The 20319-nt window shown below is 43.4% G+C and overlaps 1 protein-coding gene across 1 annotated transcript in view; it reads right to left on the minus strand.

Moving 5' to 3' along the window:
- The window catches only part of LOC311133416 (receptor-type tyrosine-protein phosphatase T-like), a gene marked incomplete at both ends in the record, with an annotated part of 396537 nt that overhangs the window by 190172 nt on the left and 186046 nt on the right, over positions 1–20319 (minus strand). The window contains one exon of the mRNA XM_084166909.1: positions 13715–13824. Coding sequence (XP_084023035.1) covers positions 13715–13824 — 110 coding nt within the window. The remainder of the gene's footprint in view (positions 1–13714; positions 13825–20319) is intronic.

Here is a 20319-nt window from a genome sequence, read left to right on the forward strand (position 1 = left end):
TGCCTTTAAATTGTTTAATTTGGGTCAAACATTTCGGGTAGCCTTCCACAAGCTTCCCACAATAAGTTGGGTGAATTTTGGCCCATTACTCCTGACAGAGCTGGTGTAACTGAGTCAGGTTTGTAGGCCTCCTTGCTCGCACACGCCTTTTCAGTTCTGCCCACAAATGTTCTATAGGTTTGAGGTCAGGGCTTTGTGATGGCCACTCCAATACCTTGACATTGTTGTCCTTAAGCCAATTTGCCACAACTTTGGAAGTATGCTTGGGGTCATTTTCGATTTGGAAGACCCATTTGCGACCAAGCTTTAACTTCCTGACTGATGTCTTGAAATGTTGCTTCAATATATCCACGTAATTTTCCTTCCTCATGATGCCATCTATTTTGTGAAGTGCACCAGTCCCTCCTGCAGCAAAGCACCCCAACAGCATGATGCTGCCACCCCTGTGCTTCACGGTTAAGATGGTGTTCTTTGGCTTGTAAGTCCCCCCTTTTTCCTCCAAACATAACGATGGTCATTATGGCCAAACAGTTCTATTTATGTTTCATCAGACCAGAGGACAATTCTCCAAAAAGTACAATCTTTGTCCCCATGTGCAGTTGCAAACCGTAGTCTGGCTTTTTTATGGCGGTTTTGGAGCAGTGGCTTCTTCCTTGCTGAGCGGCCTTTCAGGTTATGTCGATATAGGACTCGTTTTACAGTGGATATAGATACTTTTGTACCTGTTTCCTCCAGCATCTTCACAAGGTCCTTTGCTGTTGTTCTAGGATTGATTTGCACGTTTTGCACCAAAGTACGTTCATCTCGAGGAGACAGAATGCGTCTACTTCCTGAGCGGTATGACGGCTGCGTGGTCCCATGGTGTTTATACTTGCATACTTTTGTTTGTACAGATGAACGTGGTACCTTCAGGTGTTTGGAAATTGCTCCCAAGGATGAACCAGACTTGTGGAGGTCTACAATTATTTTTTCTGAGGTCTTGGCTGATTTCTTTCGATTTTCCCATGATGTCAAGCAAAGAGGCACTAAGTTTGAAGGTAGGCCTTGAAATACATCCACAGGTACACCTCCAATTGACTCAAATACTGTCAATTAGCCTATCAGAAGCTTCTAAAGCCATGACATCATTTTCTGGAATTTTCCAAGCTGTTTAAAGGCACAGTCAACTTAGTGTATGTAATATTCTGACCCACTAGAATTGTGATACAGTGAAATAATCTGTCTGTAACAAAATTGTTGGAAAAATTACTTGTGTCATGCACAAAGTAGATGTCCTAACCGACTTGCCAAAACTATAGTTTGTTAGCAAGAAATTTGTGGAGTGGTTGAAAAATGAGTTTTAATGACTCCAACCTAAGTGTATGTAAACTTCCGACTTCAACTGTATCTGTTTGACTGCTAACCATGGCGAGCATGTCAGCTAGCTGGCTAGCTATCGAATAACACCTGTGATTGCTTTATGCCTCTCTCCCATGTCAATATGCCTTGCCTATTGCTGTTACGGTTAGTTCTTACTGTACTTTTTCACTGTAGAGCCCCCAGTCCCGCTCAAACTGCCTCAGATGGCTCACTTGTCCCACCCCCCACACATGCGGAGACCGGCTCAATCTGTGCCTCCAGTGATGCTATCTCTTTCATCGTTACCCAATTCTTAGGTTTACCTCCACTGTACTCATATCCTTCCATATCCTTGTCTGTACATAATGCCCTGAATCTATTCTACAACGCCCAGAAATCTGCCCCTTTTATTCTCTGTAAAAAAAACCTAACGCGCTAGAAGACCAGTTCTTAAAGCCTTTAGCCGTATCCTTATTCTATTCCTCCTCTGTTCCTCTGGTGATGTAGAGGTTAACCCAGTATCACTCCTACTCCCCAGGCGCTATCATTTGTTGACTTCTGTAACTGCAAAAGCCTTGGTTTCTTGCATGTTAACATCAGAAGCCTCCTCCCTAAGTTTGAGTTATTCACTGCATTAGCAAACTCCGCCAGCCCTGATGTTCTAGAAGTGTCTGAATCCTGGCTTAGGAAGGCCACCAAAGATTCAGAATTGTCCATTCCCAACTACAACATTTTCCATCTAGATTGAACTGCCAAAGGGGGCGGAGTTGCAATCTACTGTAGAGATAGCCTGCAGAGCTCTATCATACTATCCAGGTCTGTGCCCAAACAGTTTGAGCTTCTACTTCTAAAAATCCACCTTTCCAGAAATAAGTCTCTCACTGTTGCCACTTGCTACAGACCCCCCTCAGCCCCCAGATGTGCCCTGGACACCTTATGTGAATTGATTGTCCCCCATCTATCCTCAGGGTTCGTATTGCTTGGTGACCTAAACTGGGATATGCTTAACACCCCGTTCGTCCTACAATCTTACCTAGATGCCCTCAATCCTACACAAATGATCAAGGAACCTACCAGGTACAACCCTAAATCCGTTAACATGGTCACTCTCATAGATATCATCGTGACTAATTTACCCTCTAAATACACCTCCGCTGTCTTCAACCAGGATCTCAGCGATCACTGCCTCATTGCCTGCATCCGTAATAGGTCCGCGGTCAAACGACCACCCCTCGTCACTGTCAAACGCTCCCTAAAACAATTCAGCGAGCAGACCTTTTCTAATTGACCTGGCCCGGGTATCCTGGATGAATATTGACCTCATTCCGTCAGTAGCTGGAGTCGCTATTAGCAACGGTAGCAACTAAATACAATATCCTTTTAGCCAGCTACATTCGTTCGCAGCGACGCCGTTTTTCAAACAAAGTCAACACAGCAGCCATTGCTAGCTAGCCAACACTACCAGCTAGCTGTACTGTGGTAGCTAAATACAATATCTTTGTGCTAGCTAGCCAACGTTTAATTATTGCTGCGTTATGAAAGAACTAGACACGGACACAAATTATCTGTTTAGTGTGTTAACACACTATTGGTAGTTTGTTGTAACCAAGTAATGGTGCTAAACTGTGTGTTATTGGATGCTAGCATGCTAGTTAGCTATGGCGTCATAGTTAGCTAACTGAATAAAGTAAGTTGAGTCTATTCCTTGAAACATTGAACCGCTGTAGTTTACAACAATTCTAATTTCTAAAGTGGAAGTTGGGAGAGTTTTATTCGGGTGGTTCAGTGAAACAATCATAGTTTCTGAGGTGGAAGTTGGGAGAGTTATATTTTTTTTGGTGAGGGAGGCCCTGCTCTCTCCTTTCCCAGATGTTTAGTTCATTTCATTCCGATCTCCTCTGCATTATTGTAGCCATCTGCTACAGCCTGTCAACTATGCCTCTGCCTATCCCTGTTCTCTCCTCTCCGCACAGGCTACACAAACGCCTCACACCGCGTGGCTGCTGCCTCTCTAACCTGGTGGTCCCTGCACGCACCACACACCTGGAGTTCCAGGTCTCAGGCAGCCTCTGGAACTGCCGTTCTGCTGCCAACAAGGCTGACTTCATCCCAGCCTATGCTACCCTCCAGTCCCTCGACTTCCTGGCGCTGACGGAAACATGGATTACCACTGAAAACACTGCTACTCCTACTGCTCTCTCCTCGTCTGACCATGTGTTCTCGCATACCCCGAGAGCATCTGGTCAGAGGGGTTGTGGCACAGGAATCCTCATCTCTCCCAAGTGGTCATTCTAAATTTTTCCCCTAACCCATCTGTCTATCTCCTCATTTGAATTCCACGCTGTCACAGTCACTAGCCCATTTAAGCTTAATATCCTTGTCATCTATCGCCCTCCAGGTTCCCTTGGAGAGTTCATCAATGAGCTTGACGCCTTGATAAGTTCCTTTCCTGAGGATGGCTCACCCTTCACAGTTTTGGGGGATTTCAACCTCCCTACGTCTACATTTGACTCATTTCTCTCTGCCTCCTTCTTTCCACTCCTCTCCTCTTTTGACCTCACCCTCTCACCGTCCCCCCCTACTCACAAGGCAGGCAATACGCTTGACTTCATCTTTACTAGATGCTGTTCTTCTACTAATCTCACTGCAACTCCCCTCCATGTCTCCGACCACTACTTTGTATCCTTTTCTCTCTCGCTCTCCTCCAACACTACTCACTCTGCCCCTACACAGATGGTAACGCGCCGCCGCAACCTTCGCTCTCTCTCTCCCACTACTCTCTCCTCTTCCATCCTATCATCTCTTCCCTCTGCTCAATCCTTCTCCCTCCTATCTCCTGATTCTGCCTCCTCAACCCTCCTCTCCTCCCTTTCTGCATCCTTTGACTCCCTGTGTCCCCTATCCTCCCGCCCGGCTCGGTCCTCCCCTCCAGCTCCGTGGCTTGATGACTCATTGCGAGCTCACAGAACAGAGCTCCGGGCAGCTGAGCGGAAATGGAAGAAAACTAAACTCCCTGCCGACCTGGCATCTGTTCACTCTCTACATTTTCTTCATCTGTTTCTGCTGCTAAGGCCACTTTCTACCACTCTAAATTCCAAGCATCTGCCTCTAACCCTAGGAAGCTCTTTGCCACATTCTCCTCACTGCTGAATCCTCCCCCCCCCCCCCCCCTCCTCTCTCTCTGTGGATGACTTCGTCAACCACTTTGAAAAGAAGGTTGACGACATCCGATCCTCGTTTGTTAAGTCTAATGACACTGCTGGTCCTGCTCACACTGCCCTACCCTATGCTTTGACTTCTTTCTCCCCTCTCTCTCCAGATAAAATCTTGCGACTAGTGACTGCAGGCCGCCCAACAACCTGCCCGCTTGACAGCATCCCCTCCTCTCTTCTCCAGACCATCTCCGGTGAACTTCTCCCCTACCTCACCTCGCTGATCAACTCATCCTTGACCGCTGGCTATGTCCCTTCCGTCTTCAAGAGAGCGAGAGTTGCATCCCTTCTCAAAAAACCAACACTCGATCCCACTGATGTCAACAACTACAGACCAGTATCCCTTCTTTCTTTTCTTTCCAAAACTATTGAGCATGCCGTCTTTAGCCAACTCTCTTGCTATCTCTCTCAGAATGACCTTCTTGATCCAAACCAGTCAGGTTTCAGGACTGGTCATTCAACTGAGACTGCTCTTCTCTGTGTCACGGAGGCTCTCCGCACTGCTAAAGCTAACTCTCTCTCCTCTGCTCTTGTCCTTCTAGACCTGTCTGCTGCCTTTGATACTGTGAACCATCAGATCCTCCTCTCCACCCTCTCCGAGCTGGGCATCTCCGGCGCGGCTCACTCCTGGATTGCGTCCTACCTGACCGGTCGCTCCTACCAAGTGGCGTGGCGAGAAGCTGTCTCCGCACCACGTGCTCTCACCACTGGTGTCCCCCAGGGCTCAGTTCTAGGCCCTCTCCTTTTCTCCCTATACACCAAGTCACTTGGCTCTGTCATATCCTCACATGGCCTCTCCTATCAATGCTACGCTGACGATACACAACTAATCTTCTGCTTTCCCCCTTCTGATAACCAGGTGGCGAATCGCATCTCTGCATGTCTGGCAGACATATCGGTATGGATGACGGATCACCACCTCAAGCTGAACCCTGGCAAGACGGAGCTGCTCTTCCTCCCGGGGAAGGACTGCCCGTTCCATGATCTCGCCATCACGGTTGACAACTCCGTTGTGTCCTCCTCCCAGAGTGCGAAGAGCCTTGGCGTGACCCTGGACAACACCCTGTCGTTCTCCGCTAACATCAAGGCGGTGACCCGATCCTGCAGGTTCATGCTCTACAACATTCGGAGAGTACGACCCTTCCTTACACAGGAAGCGGCACAGGTCCTAATCCAGGCACTTGTCATCTCCCGTCTGGATTACTGCAACTCGCTGTTGGCTGGGCTCCCTGCCTGTGCCATTAAACCCCTACAACTCATCCAGAATGCCGCAGCCCGTCTGGTGTTCAACCTTCCCAAGTTCTCTCACGTCACCCCCCTCCTCCGCACACTCCACTGGCTTCCAGTTGAAGCTCGCATCCGTTACAAGACCATGGTGCTTGCCTATGGAGCAGTGAGGGGAACGGCACCTCCGTACCTTCAGGCTCTGATCAGTCCCTACACCCAAATGAGGGCATTGCGTTCATCCACCTCTGGCCTGCTGGCTCCCCTTCCTCTGCGGAAGCATAGTTCCCGCTCAGCCCAGTCAAAACTGTTCGCTGCTCTGGCACCCCAATGGTGGAACAAGCTCCCTCACGACGCCAGGACAGCGGAGTCACTCACCACCTTCCGGAGACATTTGAAACCCCACCTCTTTAAGGAATACCTGGGATAGTATAAAGTAATCCTTCTAAAAAAACTGACTATCCTACCGATCCTTGACTTCGGCGATGTCATTTACAAAATAGCCTCCAACACTCTACTCAGCAAATTGGATGTAGTCTATCACAGTGCCATCCGTTTTGTCACCAAAGCCCCATATACTACCCACCATTGTGACCTGTACGCTCTCGTTGGTGGGCCCTCACTACATATTCGTCGCCAAACCCACTGGCTCCAGGTCATCTATAAATCACTGTTCGGCAAATCCCCGTCTTATCTTAGCTCATTGGTCACCATAGCAACACCCACCCGTAGTATGCACTCCAGCAGGTATATCTCACTGGTCATCCCCAAAGCCAACACCTCCTTTGGCCGCCATTCCTTCCAGTTCTCTGCTGCCAATGACTGGAACGAACTGCAAAAATCTCTGAAGCTGGAGACTCATATCTCCCTCACTAACTTTAAGCATCAGTTGTCAGAGCAGCTTACCGATCACTGCAGCTGTACACAGTCCATATGTAATTATCCCACCCAACTACCTCATCCCCATATTGTTATTTATTTTGCTCATTTGCACCCCAGTATCTCTATTTGCACATCATCTTCTGCACATCTATCATTCCAGTGTTAATACTAAATTGTAATTATTTTGCACTGTGGCCTATTTATTGCCTTACCTCCATCACTTACTACATTTGCACACACTGTATATAGATTTTCTATTGTGTTATTGACTGTACGTTTTGGTTTATCCCATATGTAACTATGGTGTTGTTGTTTTTATCGCACTGCTCTGCTTTATCTTGGCCGGGTCGCAGTTATTAAATGAGAACTTGTTCTCAACTGGCTTACCTGGTTAAATAAAGGTGAAATAAAAATAAATACAATAAAATCCCTCCTTGCTGCGAAAAGTCAGGCGGTGTGTTTTGTAATCTGAACTCAACATTGCATATGGTTAATTTGTTAAATCAAGTCAATGATAGCTAAGAAAACATGTCAGATGCAATGGAATAGTCCTATACTATGGCTATGTGTCAATTGCAGTGATGGTGTCCTTGTCATTGTATGAGTGATAACATTCCTTGGTGTCCACATCACCAACAAACTATCATGGCCCAAACACACCAAGACCGTCGTGAAGAGGGCACGACAACACCTATTCCCCCTCAGAAGACTGAAAAATCCTCAGATCTTCAAAAAGTTCTACAGTTGCATCATCGAGAGCATCCTCACTGGTTGCATCACCACCTGGTATGGCAACTGCTCAGCCTCCGACCGCAAGGCGCTACAGAGGGTAATGCGTACGACCCAGTACATCACTGAGGCCAAGCTTCCTGCCACCCAGGACCTCTATACCAGGCGGTGTCAGAGGAAGGCCCTAAAAATTGCCAAAGAATCCAGCCATCCTAGTCATAGACTGTTCTCTCTGCTATCGCACGGCAAGCAGTATCGGAGTGCCAAGTCTAGGTCCAAAAGGCTTCTTAACAGCTTCTATCCCCAAGCCATAAGACTCCTGAACAGCTAATGAAATGGCTACCTGGACTATTTGCATTGACCCCCCCACCCCCACCCTCGCTGTTTATTATCTAGAGTATGCATAGTCACTTTACCCCTACCTACATGTACATATTACCTCAATTACCTCAACTAACCTGTACCCCTGCACATTGACTGGGTACCAGTACCCCCTGTACAACGCCACGTTATTGTCATTTTATTATTGCTCTTTTTCATTTATTTATTTTTTACTTTAGTTTATTTAGTAAATATTTTCTTAACTCTTATTTTTCTTAAAACTGCATTGTTGGTTAACCTGTTGTATTCGCCACATGTGACAATTCAATTTGATTTGAAGGAGGGGGGGCTAATACTGCTGGGGATTGACATAGCAGCCTGTGTTTTATTAGTAAATTAGCAAGGGACTGACAAGGGCACAATCAGTGTCAGGTCTGTAAACCTCCCTTCAGTAGTCTTTATTTCCTGTCAATATTAGAGGGCCGTGGTCTTACAGGAGCAATATCGGTGAGTCTTGAATACTTTTCACATCTTCATCAATGTCAATATCTGACCACTGTGGACTTCCATGAGTAGTATTTTGTTTTGTGCGCAGTTTAGCATAGTTACCATTGTTAGTGATAGTAACAGTTAAGAACTTTGGGTTGTCGTGACCGTTGAGGAATCGTGTGAAGCCTGTTTGTTGGTTCATATTAGACTACTACAGAACAGGCCTCTATGAACAGTGTCACGTCTCTATGCATATTAGTGTGTTTACCATCACCAAAGGGTTCCTCACCTGCGCCCTCCGCCCCTCGCCCACCTATCAACATCCTCCCCCGCCCCTCCTCTATTCTCCCATTTTCGAGGATATTGTCCCTAGTCTAATTTGCCTAAGGCCTGAAAGCGAGAGAAGCGAGAGAAGAGTCCTCTGGATCCTCAGATCTCCCAGATGATGCCATCGGAGGCTTTTAATCCAATCAATAGGGGTAATTATAGGCAATTACAGCAAATGGGAACGCATTGTACTGGACTCAATGTGTTTAACAAATTCTATCAATCCTGTTATGGATGAGATGGCGAGAGACTAATTTCATATTAATGATGTCGGCTTGCTAACAAAAGCTACCTGTAAATTGAAAGTCGGCCCGAATTCAGACCCACTGAATAAAAGGTAGAAGGGGCCTTTTTTTTGTCCCTCGCCGCTTCACCCACACAAACATGCATTTAAGGGACCACCAAGGCCGATTTTGTTTACTTAATTTTCCAATCTCATAAAGAAAGAAATGTAATGACAGATCAATGCCTCATTAGTGTGGACTGTCCATGGACTGCAGAGTCTACTTCAAGGTGAATACAGTCTACCTTTCTAAACAATGGTTCAGTAATGACTCCAATCATCCTAAGCATTTATGGTGCTTTGATCCCTAAGCTTTTCTCTGCATATCCTTCACACCTTCTCAAGGCCTAGCTACTGTTACAGCACCGTGGTCCAGGGGAAATTACATGCAAATCTGCAAACAAACTATCTACTCCTCATCTCTGTCAGAAAGTAACTCTGGTAAGACCACAATATTTACAAGTCGGCCATTTTGGAGAGTTCACAAGAAGGGTTGGTTGGAATCTTAACGACTGCCAGATTAATACTAATAATTATTAATTGGATTTATTTTGCGTTTTTCCACCTAGGTGCTCAAAACACTTTAAGTAAGGAGGGAAACTCCCCTCTACCGACACCAATGTATAGCACCAGCTTGGGTGATGCGCAGCAACCATTTATGTTCCAGAAAACTCATCACACATCAGCTATAATGGTGGAGAGGTGAGGAGTGATATACAGTTGAAGTCGGAAGTTTACATACACCTTAGCCAAATACATTTAAACTCAGTTTTTCACAATTCCTGACATTTAATCCTAGTAAAAATTCACTGTCTTAGGTCAGTTAGGATCACCACTTTATTTTAAAAATGTAAAATGTCAGAATAATAGAGAGAATGATTTATTTCAGCTTTTGTTTCTTTCATCACATTCCCAGTGGGTCAGAAGTTTACATACACTCAATTAGTATTTGGTAGCATTGCCTTTAAATTGTTTAACTTGGGTCAAACGTCTCAGATAGCCTTCCACAAGCTTCCCACAATAAGTTGGGTGAATTTTGGCCCATTCCTCCTGACAGAGCTGGTGTAACTGAGTCAGGTTTGTAGGCCTCCTTGCTCGCACACGCTTTTTCAGTTCTGCCCACAAATGTTCTATAGGATTGAGGTCAGGGCTTTGTGATGGCCACTCCAATACCTTGACATTGTTGTCCTTAAGCCATTTTGCCACAACTTTGGAATTATGCTTGAGGTCATTGTCCATTTGGAAGACCCATTTACGACCAAGCTTTAACTTCCTGACTGATGTTGCTTCAATATATCCACATAAATTTCCTTCCTCATGATGCCATCTATTTTGTGAAGTGCACCAGACACTATTGCAAGAAAGCACCCCCACAGCATGATGCTGCCACCCCCGTGCTTCATGGTTGGGATGGTGTTCTTCGGCTTGCAAGAATCCTCCTTTTTCCTCCAAACATAACGATGGTCATTATGGCCAAACAGTTCTATTTTTGTTTCATCAGACCAGAGGACATTTCTCCAAAAAGTACGATCTTTGTCCAAATGTGCAGTTGCAAACCATAGTCTGGCTTTCTTTATGGCGGTTTTGGAGCAGTGGCTTCTTCCTTGCAGAGCGGCCTTTCAGGATACGTCGATATAGGACTCGTTTTACTGTGGATATAGATACTTTTGTACCTGTTTCCTCCAGCATCTTCACAGGTTCCTTTGCTGTTGTTCTGGGATTGATTTGCACTTTTCGCACCAAAGTACATTCATCTCTAGGAGACAGAATGTGTCTCCTTCCTGAGCGGTATGACAGCTCTGTGGTCCCATGGTGTTTATACTTGCGTACTATTGTTTGTACAGATGAATGTGGTACCTTCAGGCATTTGGAAATTGCTCCCAAGGATGATCAAGACTAGTGGAGGTCTGCAATTTTTTTTCTGAGGTCTTGGCTGATTTATTTTATTTTCCCATGATGTCAAGCAAAGAGGCACTAAGTTTGAAGGTAGGCCTTGAAATACATCCACAGGTACACCTCCAATGGACTCAAATTTTGTACATTAGCCTATCAGAGGCTTCTAAAGCCATGACATCATTTTCTGGAATTTTCCAAGCTGTTTAAAGGCACAGTCAACTTAGTGTATGTAAACTTCTGAACCACTTGAATTGTGATACAGTGAATTACAAGTGAAATAACCTGTCTGTAAACAATTACTTGTGTCATGCACAAAGTAGATGTCCTAACCGACTTGCCAAAACTATAGTTTGTGAAGAAGAAATATGTGGAGTGGTTGAAAAACAAGTTTAAATGACTCCAACCTAAGTGTATGTAAACTTTCGACTTCAACTGTATGTAAATTAGAATTTAAGGGGGATGATTAGGTGGAAATGATGGAAATGGGGCATGGATGAGAATTTGGCCAGAGCACCGGGGTTAACACCCTTACTCCTGCGATAAATGGCAATGGATTTTTAGTGACCACAGAGAATCAGGAAATCTGTTTTACAATAGGAGAGCTAAGAGTTGATTCAAAACAAATTTGCTTTTTTAATTACTCTGCCATTTTTAAAGTCATTTCACCCCCTCGTCCATGACTTTACATAAATAAGTCTATACAACACACTGTCATTGTTAGAATCGTAATATCATAAACACAATTTGTGTTATAAGCAGTTTGAAGAGGATAGTTTCCCCCCCTGCCCTCATTCACCACCAGTCATTCACTGGCAGTCAGCCTGCGCAGCTGATGATGGCCCATTGAAACTACACCTAAACTATTTTTAACCTCTACGGGATCGGTGTCCCGTATATGGGATGGTTGCGCTAACGTGCGCTAATGTGATTAGCATGACTATTGTAACTAACAGCAAAATTTCCAGGACATAGACAGGTTTTATATGGGCAGAAAGCTTACATTCTTGTTAATCTAACTGCACTGTCCAACTTACAGTAGCTATTACAGTGAAAAAAAAGCATGCTATTGTTTGAGGAGAGCGCACAACAACAAAACACTTTTCACGGCAACTGGTTTATTACATTCAACTCTGAAGGTAAATAATGTACTTACATTCAGTAATCTTGCTCTGATTTGTCATCCTAAGGGTCCCAGAGATACATTTTTATATTCACTGAGAGGTCCCATTTTTATATTCAAATGTAGGAACTGGGTTCTACAGTTTTAACCCCTGCTGTCTCTGGCTCCACACCCATCTAGATGTGTGAAAGTTAGTGTATAAGCTAATGATCCAACATGTATGACATTCCTGGGAGAGTGTAAACTTACATTTTGTATTACCATATAATTTTTGTATGTTCTCTATGGTTATGTACTTTAAAATGTATCAATTGACCAATTCGGCACATTTGGGCAGACTTGATACAAAATAGTCCAGTTTTGCAATGCTTCAATGGATCAATCTGAAACTTTGCACACACACTGCTGTCATCTAGTGGCCAAAATCTAAATTGCGCCTAAACTGCAATATTATATTGTGGCGTTTCTCTTGCATTTCAAAGATTATAAAAAAAGGTTTATTTGTTTGTATTATATTTTACCAAATCTAATGTGTTATATTCCTACATTAATTTCACATTTCCACAAACTTCAAAGTGTTTCCTTTCAAATGGTATCAAGAAAATGCATATTCTTGCATCAGGTCCTGAGCTACAGGCAGTAAGATTTGGGTATGTCATTTTAGGAGAAAATTGAAAAAAGGGTCCGATCCTTAAGAGGTTATTAAACTAATTTCACACAAATAATAATAGCGTTAGCCAAAGACAAGATTACATTGAAAATAGTCTGATGGGTGAGAATATTATCAATTGTTTAATTGTATATGAAGAATCTGATGAACAGCGCAGCTTGGAATTGACACATAGGCAGGGAAATGAAGCGCCATAAAGTGACTTTTTCTAATTTGCCTACAGAGTCGTAAGCAGGCAAGGCATTTTGATGTCTATATCGTATCAGAAAGAGCAGATTGGGTAGTTTCCAAATCACCTATCCTTGCCAAACAATTCTTAGAAATGATCCCTTTATTTCAAAATATAACTTTTGGGCAGAATTACTGCGATTCCATGCGCTCCCCACTTGAACTCCCAACACTCAAAGCACATGAATATATTTAAACTCAAAATAAACTGTTCTTTTGAAATGCATTTTCTTAAATTCATAATGTTCCTTAAGACCTGCCCTTAACGAATTAATAATAAATTATCTTTGGGATTGTATTTAAACAATGTTAACACTTGAATTGGGATGTTTTAGTGTTTTTTTTCATTTGTACACATAGCCTTCAGTTACATTAACTAATTAAAATGCTATTGTGTTTTTGAAATACATTTATTTTTGTATTCTAATGCTACCTAAGACCTTCATAAATACAACCACATTATTATTAGTTGAGATAGCATATATGAAATGTATTTATTAGACTGTTAGAATGTTGATGTCCAAAAGACTCATCACTGGCTTGAAGGCGGTTCCCTCGAGGCCTTTCTAGTGTTAACATCCAATCCGAAAGACGGCATCCTATGTCCCCTTCACTGCCCATGTGGAATTGGGATCTCCTTAGACCAGAGGGAAGTGCCCCCTTCTGGCCCTCCAACACCACTTGCAGCAGCATGGTCTCCAATCCAGGACTGACCCTGCTTAGCTTCAGAGGTAAGCCAGCAGTGGGATGCAGGGTTGTACGCTGCAGTTAAGGTGTGACTATAAATAACCTTGTTACACTTAGTTGTGAATTTGTGAAATTCTTTGAATTGAGAGCTGGAAACTATGAGTAAGACATGTAGTGTGAAATATGAGTTAAACATGTAGTGTCGTCAGAGGTGAGGATAGAATTGTGAGCGTAGTTTTCGTGTGCTGAGGAAGTGAGAAAATAACAGCTGCCATGATAACACGGGTGGCTGTGTCGATGTCACTCACCTCGTAGAGCGTGATGATGCCATTGGTCTCGTTAGGTGCCTTCCACTGCATGAATATCTTCTCCTCGTACGGTCCGGTCTGGGTGGACTCCATTGGAACAGAGCCGGGAACTGGAGGAAGGTAAAGACATACACAGGCGTGATGGCATGTTCAAGCAAAGTATGCGAGCAGGTTCGAGCACTAAAGAACACACACACACATACACACACATACACTGATTAGCCACTTGGTGCACTGTACAGTCGTGGTCAAAAGTTTTGAGAATGACACAAGTATTGGTTTCACAAAGTTTGCTGCTTCAGTGTTTTTAGATATTTTTGTCAGATGTTACTATGGTATACTGAAGTATAATTACAAGCATTCCATAAGTGTCAAAGTATTTTATTGACAATTACATTAAGTTTATGCAAAGAGTCAATATTTGAAGTGTTGACCTTTCTTTTTCAAGACCTCTGCAATCCGCCCTGGAATGCTGTCAATTAACTTCTGGGCCACATCCTGACTGATGGCAGCCCATTCTTGTATAATCAATGCTTGGAGTTTGTCAGAAATTGTGGGTTTTTGTTTGTCCACCCGCCTCTTGAGGATTGACCACAAGTTCTCAATGGGATTAAGGTCTGGGGAGTTTCCTGGCCATGGACCCAAAATGTAGATGTTTTGTTCCACGAGCCACTTAGTTATCACTTTTGCCTTATGGCAAGGTGCACCATCATGCTGGAAAAGGCATTGTTCGTCACTAAACTGCTCTTGGATGGTTGGGAGAAGTTGCTCTCGGAGGATGTGTTGGTACCATTCTTTATTCATGGCTGTGTTCTTAGGCAAAATTGTGAGTGAGCCCACTCCCTTGGCTGAGAAGAAACCCCACACATGAATGGTCTCAGGATGCTTTACTGTTGGCATGACACAGGACTGACGGTAGCGCTCACCTTGTCTTCTCCGGACAAGGTGTTTTCCGGATGCCCCAAACAATCAGAAAGGGGATTCATCAGAGAAAATGACTTTACCCCAGTCCTCAGCAGTCCAATCCCTGTACCTTTTGAAGAATATCAGTCTGTCCCTGATGTTTTTCCTGGAGAGAAGTGACTTCCTCTCTGCCCTTCTTGACACCAGGCCATCCTCTAAAAGTATTTGCCTCACTGTGCGGGCAGATGCACTCACACCTGCCTGCTGCCATTCCTGAGCAAGCTCTGCACTGGTGGTGCCCCAATCCCGCAGCTGAATCAACTTTAGGAGACGGTCCTGGCGCTTGCTGGACTTTCTTGGGCGCCCTGAAGCCTTCTTCACAACAATTGAACCTCTCTCCTTGAAGTTCTTGATGATCCGATAAATGGTTGATTTAGGTGCAATCTTACTAGCAGCAATATCCTTGCCTGTGAAGCCCTTTTTGTGCAAAGCAATGATGCCGGCACGTGTTTCCTTGCAGGTAACCATGGTTAACAGAGGAAGAACAATGATTTCAAGCACCACCCTACTTTTAAAGCTTCCAGTCTGTTATTCTAACTCAATCAGCATGACAGAGTGATCTCCAGCCTTGTCCTCGTCAATACTCTCACCTGTGTTAACGAGAGAATCACTGACAAGATGTCAGCTGGTCCTTTTGTGGCAGGGCTGAAATGCAGTGGAAATGTTTTTTTGGGATTAAGTTCATTTTCATGGCAAAGAGGGACTTTGCAATTAATTACAATTCATCTGATCACTCTTCATGACATTCTGGAGTATATGCAAATTGCCATCATAAAAACTGAGGCAGCAGTATTTCTGAAAATTAATATTTGTGTCATTCTCAAAATCCTTTGACCACGACTGTACAGTTTCACAACGCCACAGTCTCATTGAGAACAATTGAACCATTCAACGACGTAGCGTAGTATCTGAGACATTACAGAGCACAACGGCACATCCAAATAAAATATCAACACTTTGTTTCTTCTCACTCACACCTCTGATAACTGTACTTATTATACATATAAACAATGTTACAAAAATGTTGCAATGACTTTTCAAGTGTTAATGGGGGTAGTGGGAATACAGCGCCGGTGGCTTAACCCCAGGACTGATGGAGTGAGCAGCTGAAGTCAAGGGAATCCTCATCAGGGTTCAACCCTCACTCTTTGATTTGATATTCATTTATGACAGTCTAATGAGTTTAATTCCTTCCATCCAGGAAGAAAGTCATGATAATAGCTTTGTTAAAAGGCCATTTTGTCCAACTTCACACACACATGGGTATTTGATTTACACACTCCCACTCCTTAATAATCGGCATGGCAGACGAGAAGAATGTGGCTGGTATGGAACAGTATCGGCTTTAGCTCCCTCAACAGGGCAGATGGAGGGATAGAGGGATGGAGAGATAGAGGAATGGGAACTAGACTATTTTTACACATTGCCAAGCTTTAAGGTAGAAAGAACATTGAATCTCATTATCTTAAACTCCCTGCTAACAAGAAGCATATTTGATTTGAGTCACCCGGTTCATGCTAATTGTTTCCATTTACTTTTGGTCACACATGTACACTTACCCAATGTATTTTACTGTAATGCCAATGTACTTCTCGTTTGTTTGGTCTATTGTTGTCGACAATGATCAAGGCATTTATCGTTGATCCTACTCTTAGATCAATATAAGATTATTCATGCAACACAGTGCTTACTAGTTTGTTTTGTAATATTCCATTTACTCATAATTGCCTAGACTGCCATGTTAACCCTTTGTTCATGGATAGTATAAGGGTCATAAGCATCCACCTCTTTGTTTGGCCAGTAAGGACGCTTCACCGGGTTAGACCTTTAGACCTTGGGGGCATGGGGGTTATTGGTGGCAGTGGTTGGTTCTGTGTGTGTGTGTGTCCACTCGCTGTCCACTGATCGTGCCATTCATAACAGATTAGAAAGCAGCGACGCCAGGGTTTAGCATTGTGTGGTCAACAATGGATTTGATGTACTTGGCTCAAAGATATGTGTCATGCCCAGTCAGCCTCCCAAACCCCACAAAACCAAATAACCATGGTGATTCCAACAAAGAGTCACACTGATACTGCCCAGGTACAATATCTTGACATGTTGGAAATCTTTGTTAGCTCTAATTCTTAAAAAACAGAAGAGGGAGGATTGTTCTCAATATATTTTTTTTCACATTTGACATGTTTTGTCTTTGAGTGTACCCTGGATGGTTAAAGATTATATTATTAGAAAATCTATTAGGTCCCTGAGTAGATTTAAAACAGTCAGAATTAAATAATTATTTTACTGCCGATTTATCTGACTTTAGAGAGACAGCTTTTATGGAGCACAGCATGCAAAACAGGATACTGCACGTTTTTTTTTTTTACAGCTGTTGATTTCCGTTTGTAGACTTGCTACAATGGACTTACAAAAATAAATAGCATTCCAATTTACACTTGGTAGCTAACAGTGGGTTACTGTAAAGAGGTCAAACACATCAAGAAATGCATCTGAAAATATTGATTACACACAATTTAAGCATAAAATGACTAATGTTGTTTACAACTAACATAAAGTGAAAAACAAGCCCTAGAACAAAATAACTAAAATACTAATCTCCTTTTAATCTCAAGGTCCCATTTGCTGTATTTTAGTTAAACGAAATCCAATTGAACATTATTACTTGTCTACCCTATCAAAACATCGTTTTTTTTTGATCAGGCTATGTTTGTATGCAAACTTTAATTGGATATTCTTCCCTCTAGGGTCTCTGAAACATACAATATCCATCTACGATTAATGTATTCCTGTTTTAATGCCTGATAAAAGGGGAAATTAAAAGCTTACAAGGCTGACACCAATCGGTGCGCCCTACGTGCTAACGAGCTATACGTGATAAAGTCCAACCTCAAAACATATACTGAACAAAAATATGAACACAACATGTAAAGTGTTGGTCCCATGTTTCATGAGCTGAAATAAAAGATCCCAGAAATTTTTCCATTCGCACAAAAAGCTTATTTCTCTCAAATTTTGAGCGCACATTTGTTTATATCCTTGTTAGTGAGCATTTCTCATTTGCCAAGATAATCCACCTGACAGCTGTGGCATATCAAGAAGCTGATTAAACAGCATGATCATTACACAGGTGCACCTTGTGCTGGGGACAATAAAAGGCCACTCAAAAATGTGCAGTTTTGTCACTCAACACAATGCCACATATCTCTCAAGTTTTGAAGGAGCGTGCCATTGGCATTCTGACTGCAGGAATGTCCACCAGAGCTGTTGCCAGAAAATTAAATGTTAATTTCTCTTCCATAAGCCGCCTCCAACGTCGCTTTTAGAGAATTTGGCAGTATGTCTAACCGGCCTCACAACCACAGACCACGTGTAAGCACGCCAGCCCAGGACCTCCACATCTGGATTCTTCACCTGCGGGATCGTCTGAGGGGGTGCTTAGGAGTATTTCTGCCAGTAATAAAGTCCTTTTGTGGGGAAAAACTAATTCTGATTGGCTGGGCCTCGCTCCCCAGTGTGTGGGTATGGCTCCCAAGTGGATGGGCCTATGCCCTCCTCTAGCCCAGTCATGTGAAATCAATAGATTAGGGCCTAATTAATGTGTTTCCTTATATGAACTGTAACTCAGTAAAATATTTTAAATTGTTGCATGTTGCGTTTATATTTTTGTTCAGTGCCCAGTGCTCCAGTTGTCTTGAGAGAGGTGGAGGGTCAACACCTTAAGTTGGCTCTCCCTATTTTGATGTCTAGACAAACAATACTTTATCTGATTTCCTTGATTTCGTTTTGCTCCACCTGTTTGGTTTGCTTCCTGTCTTTACGTTTGGTGTGGGTTTTAAGTTTGTTTGCCTCTCTGAACCCTAAACCCCCTAGAAAAAGCATTTGACCTTGTGGGGACTAACAAAATGTCCCCAGTAGGTCAAATCTTTCTTGGTTTACTATTCTTGTGGGGACTTCGGGTCCCCACAAGTGTAATTAAACACGTCCACACACAACACACACACACACACACACACACACACACACACACACACACACACACACACACACACACACACACACACACACACACACACACACACACACACACACACACACACACACAGAGGTAGAAAGATAAGGTGCAGAATGGAAAAGCAGATGTAATTGCGTTTCATTGTTACATTAATTTTATATGCTCTCACCAGGCAAGGCCTAATCAAGGCCCTTTTGAAATCACCAATCAAAATATGATTTCAATGTTCTGCATATGCACATGGCAGCACACAACACCTGATGTCCCTCTATTATGAAAACCATAATATCAGCCACTTATCATATTACACCTTTAAAAAGTGGACACTGTCATTTTATCGGAGAATGACAAGACTAATTCTCTATGAATTACATCTTGAATCAACTCTTAAATATCAAGTTAATTATTCCAAATGGGACACAAGCTATTTAGTTGTATTAGAATAACATATGCTCATTAATTAGAACCGCCATTGTGGCTATAGAGATACACTGCATGGTCAAAACATCTCATTCCAAAATTATGGGCATTAATATGGAGTTGGTCCCAACTTTGCTGCTATAACAGTTTACGCTCTTCTGGGAAGGCTTTCCACTAGATGTTGGAACATTGCTGCAGGAACTTGCTTCCATTCAGCCACAAGAGCATTAGTGTGGTAGGGCACTGATGCTATGCGATTAGACCTGGCTTGCAGTCAGTGTTCCCATTCATCCCAAAGGTGTTCGATGGGGTTGAGGTCAGGGCTCTGTACAGGTCAGTCAAGTTCTTCTACTAACCATTGCTGTATGGATCTCACTCTATGTACGGGGGCATTGTCATGCTGAAACAGGAAAGGGCCTTCCCCAAACTGTTGCCACAAAGTTGGAAGCACAGAATCGTCTAGAATGTCATTGTATGCTGTAGCGTTAAGATTTCCCTTCACTGGAACTAAGTGGCTGAGCCCGAACCATGAAAAACAGCCCCAGACCATTATTCTTCCTCCACCAAACTTTACAGTTGGCACTATGCATTCGGGCAGGTATCGTTCTCCTGGCATCCGCCAAACCCAGATTCGTCTGTCGGACTGCAAGCTTTACACCGATCCAGCCGACACTTGGCATTGCGCATGGTGATCTTAGGCTTTTGTGCGGTTACTCGGTCATGGAAACCCATTTCATGAAGCTCCCGACTAACAGTTATTGTGCTGACGTTGCTGTTTGGAACTCGGTAGTGAGTGTTGCAACCGAGGACAGATTATTTTTACGTGCTTCAGCACTTGCCGGTCCTGTTCTGTGAGCTTGTGTGGCCTACCGCTTCGGCTAAGCCGTTGTTGCTCCTAGACATTTCCACTTCACAATAACAGCACTTACAGGGCAGCTCTAGAAGGGCAGAAATTTGACAAACTGACTGTTTGGAATGGTGGCATCCTATGACGCTGCCACGTTGAAAGTCACTGAGCTCTTCAGTATGGGCCATTCTACTGCCAATGTTACAGTGAGGGAAAAAAGTATTTGATCCCCTGCTGATTTTGTATGTTTGCCCACTGACAAGGAAAGTATCAGTCTATAATTTTAATGGTAGGTTTATTTGAACAGTGAGATACAGAATAACAACAATAAAATCCAGAAAAATGCATGTCAAAAATGTT

This window comes from Coregonus lavaretus (genome assembly GCF_964263955.1).
Source record: "Coregonus lavaretus genome assembly, chromosome: 8".
In the NCBI taxonomy this organism is placed as follows: Eukaryota; Metazoa; Chordata; class Actinopteri; order Salmoniformes; family Salmonidae; genus Coregonus; species Coregonus lavaretus.